The sequence below is a fragment of the Xyrauchen texanus genome, chromosome 44 (genome assembly GCF_025860055.1).
Source record: "Xyrauchen texanus isolate HMW12.3.18 chromosome 44, RBS_HiC_50CHRs, whole genome shotgun sequence".
Taxonomy (NCBI): Eukaryota; Metazoa; Chordata; class Actinopteri; order Cypriniformes; family Catostomidae; genus Xyrauchen; species Xyrauchen texanus.
Window position 1 is genome coordinate 2,720,942 of NC_068319.1, and position 3,497 is coordinate 2,724,438.

The 3,497-nt window shown below is 39.7% G+C and overlaps 1 protein-coding gene across 1 annotated transcript in view; it reads left to right on the top strand.

Moving 5' to 3' along the window:
* Nucleotides 1–762: 762 nt before the first annotated feature.
* Nucleotides 763–3,497, top strand: part of nxnl2 (nucleoredoxin like 2) — a 3,577-nt gene continuing 842 nt past the window's right edge. The window contains exon 1 of the mRNA XM_052116919.1: nt 763–1,305. Coding sequence (XP_051972879.1) covers nt 1,004–1,305 — 302 coding nt within the window. The 5' untranslated portion in view covers nt 763–1,003. The remainder of the gene's footprint in view (nt 1,306–3,497) is intronic.

Sequence of the window (3,497 nt, forward strand, 5' to 3'; positions counted from 1 at the left end):
GTTACTTTTCGAATCTGTAAAACAGAATTTAATTGACTGGGGTTAAATGTTGAATCGAAAATCTATATGAACTTAGTCTAAAATTACTGATATCTGATACTGATGAGTTTTGTGGTTAAAGGACCCAAATAACATTGAAATAACAAATGCAGTCTAGAATAGAGAATTACTAAAAATAATAAATAAATTCAGAGCATAGATACATCAACAAGATTTTTTCATAACTGGAGTCAGATGAAATAAAGAAAAGAATAAATGATAATATTAATAAAACATGGAACTCAAATCAGATAATCAAAGTATTATTTAATGTGCAATACTTGAATCTTTAAAATACTACAAATATATAGTAATTATATATTCATATAATGCATATTAATATAAACACTAAAATATAAATACTGCACTGTAAGTGTTTTGTCTGTTTGAGACAAAGTGTGTTCCCCACACTTTTATAAAGTCTACTACGCCTCTGTTCCCTGCTATGGTATCCTTCGCTCAGAACCCTGATTGGTTGACTCAGCTGTCAATCATATGGACGTAAGGCATAAGTGAGCAGTTCATTTGTTCCTGCAGGATTTGCTCATTAATATTAATGTTTAACTCCGGTCTTTCCTGTAGCGTTCTGTAAATTTCAAATTAGTATTCATAATCCACGCCAGCTGATTAGCTCCCGCTTACCCGACTGCCATTGGCTAATCAGCGGGTGGACGTCTCGTTGCGTCATTAATATTAATGAGCCAACGTCATCATAGTTTGTAAACCCGCGTCAGTTTCTTCACGGCTCTCAAAGGACTTACTAGAGATCACTATAATCATCGCTCAGAAGTGCTATTCATATGTTTTACTAACTAAATACACTTTATAAGGTACAAAGCGGCTGTTCGACAGCAATTTAGCCACTTAAAACCTGATTTGTCCAAGAATAGGTCGTTAGGAAACTCTAGAAAGCGCACTTGGTGAGCGCAGGTGACCTGGACGCGCACCTGTGAGATCTGCAACTATGGTCGAAGTGTTTTCTGCCCGAACTCTTGTGAATAAAGAAGGAGACGTGGTCGAGCCAGAAGAAGCTCTCAGAAATAAAGTAGTTGGCCTGTATTTTTCGGCCGGATGGTGTCCACCCTGCCGAGACTTTACACCTTTGCTGTGTGATTTCTACACGGAGCTCGTGGAGGAGACCGAGCCACCTGCGCAGTTTGAAATCGTGTTTATATCCTCTGATAAATCCTCGGAAGACATGGTGGAGTATTACCATGACATGCACGGGGACTGGCTGGCCCTTCCCTGGACGGATCCGTACAAACAGTGAGTTGACTTTGCGTTTTAATACATGCCAGTTATTGTGCATGAAGCTGCTGTTGTGGCATGCTGCTCATTTGCGCATCTGCAATGTTGTTAAGTGTCACAGCTTTCAACCTGCCCTTGTAAGAGGTTTATTGCATGCTCTCTTGGAGGATTATATTTAAAAATAGGCTGTGGAGTTGCACTGCTCGCTGGTGAAGTGCCTGTGCCTGATATTTTATTGCATGGTCAAGGAAATGTTGGGAAATGTTTAAATTTGGATTTATATGCCTGGAAAATGGATTACTCACGGTGATCAATAAAATCCAAAAAAGTTAAGGACATTTCTATTATAAAAATAAATATGTGTGTTGTTATATGTGTGTGTGTGTGTGTGTGTATGTATGTGTTATACACTCACCTAAAGGATTATTATGAACACCTGTTCAATTTCTCATTAATGCAATTATCTAATCAACCAATCACATGGCAGTTGCTTCAGTGCATTTAGGGGTGTGGTCCTGGTCAAGACAATCTCCTGAACTCCAAACTGAATGTCAGAATGGGAAAGAAAGGTGATTTAAGCAATTTTGAGCGTGGCATGGTTGTTGGTGCCAGACGGGCCGGTCTGAGTATTTCACAATCTGCTCAGTTACTGGGATTTTCACGCACAACCATTTCTAGGGTTTACAAAGAATGGTGTGAAAAGGGAAAAACATCCAGTATGCGGCAGTCCTGTGGGCTTAAAAATGCCTTGTTGATGCTAGAGGTCAGAGGAGAATGGGCCGACTGATTCAAGGTGATAGAAGAGCAACTTTGCCTGAAATAACCACTCGTTACAACCGAGGTATGCAGCAAAGCATTTGTGAAGCCACAACACGCACAACCTTGAGGCGGATGGGCTACAACAGCAGAAGACCCCACCGGGTACCACTCATCTCCACTACAAATAGGAAAAAGAGGCTACAATTTGCAAGAGCTCACCAAAATTGGACAGTTGAAGACTGGAAAAATGTTGCCTGGTCTGATGAGTCTCGATTTCTGTTGAGACATTCAGATGGTAGAGTCAAAATTTGACGTAAACAGAATGAGAACATGGATCCATCATGCCTTGTTACCACTGTGCAGGCTGGTGGTGGTGGTGTAATGGTGTGGGGATGTTTTCTTGGTACACTTTATGCCCCTTAGTGCCAATTGGGCATCGTTTAAATGCCACGGCCTACCTGAGCATTGTTTCTGACCATGTCCATCCCTTTATGGCCACCATGTACCCATCCTCTGATGGCTACTTCCAGCAGGATAATGCACCATGTCACAAAGCTCGAATCATTTCAAATTGGTTTCTTGAACATGACAATGAGTTCACTGTACTAAAATGGCCCCCACAGTCACCAGATCTCAACCCAATAGAGCATCTTTGGGATGTGGTGGAACGGGAGCTTCGTGCCCTGGATGTGCATCCCACAAATCTCCATCAACTGCAAGATGCTATCCTATCAATATGGGCCAACATTTCTAAAGAATGCTTTCAGCACCTTGTTGAATCAATGCCACGTAGAATTAAGGCAGTTCTGAAGGCGAAAGGGGGTCAAACACAGTATTAGTATGGTGTTCCTAATAATCCTTTAGGTGAGTGTGTGTGTGTGTGTGTGTGTGTGTGTGTGTGTGTGTGTGTGTACACTATATCAAATTAAAAAGAAACTTGATAATAAATTATAACATAACCGATATATGGTTTAAAATTAAGACAAAAAAAACTGTTTGGGCATTTGATAATGTCTTTATTAAAGATGTTTTAGTTTGCAATATTTTCATCCACAGATCTTCTTGCCAACGTCTGGGAATAAAATCAACATGTTTCAGCCACCAAAAATCCTCACTAGAACATCGCCGATCAACGAAATATAGCATTGGGTTGAATTATTTTATTTTATATTTTTCATCTTTTATCTTTTTCCAGTAATCCTTCAGATTTGGGAAAGTCACGGAAGTTCATGGATCCAAACGTGTCAGAACCCTGACAAATAAATTGGGATGTTGACGTGCTCCACTTGTTCTAAAACAACATTGTACTAGTTTCTCTATGATTGTACATGCAGTTATGACCTCTTATTAATTAATGACTGCATGGAATATTTTCTGGAGAATTCACAAAACTTTGCAAGACCATTTAAAATGAGCAAGTGAAGACAAAAAGGTGAAACAATTGAGAAAAA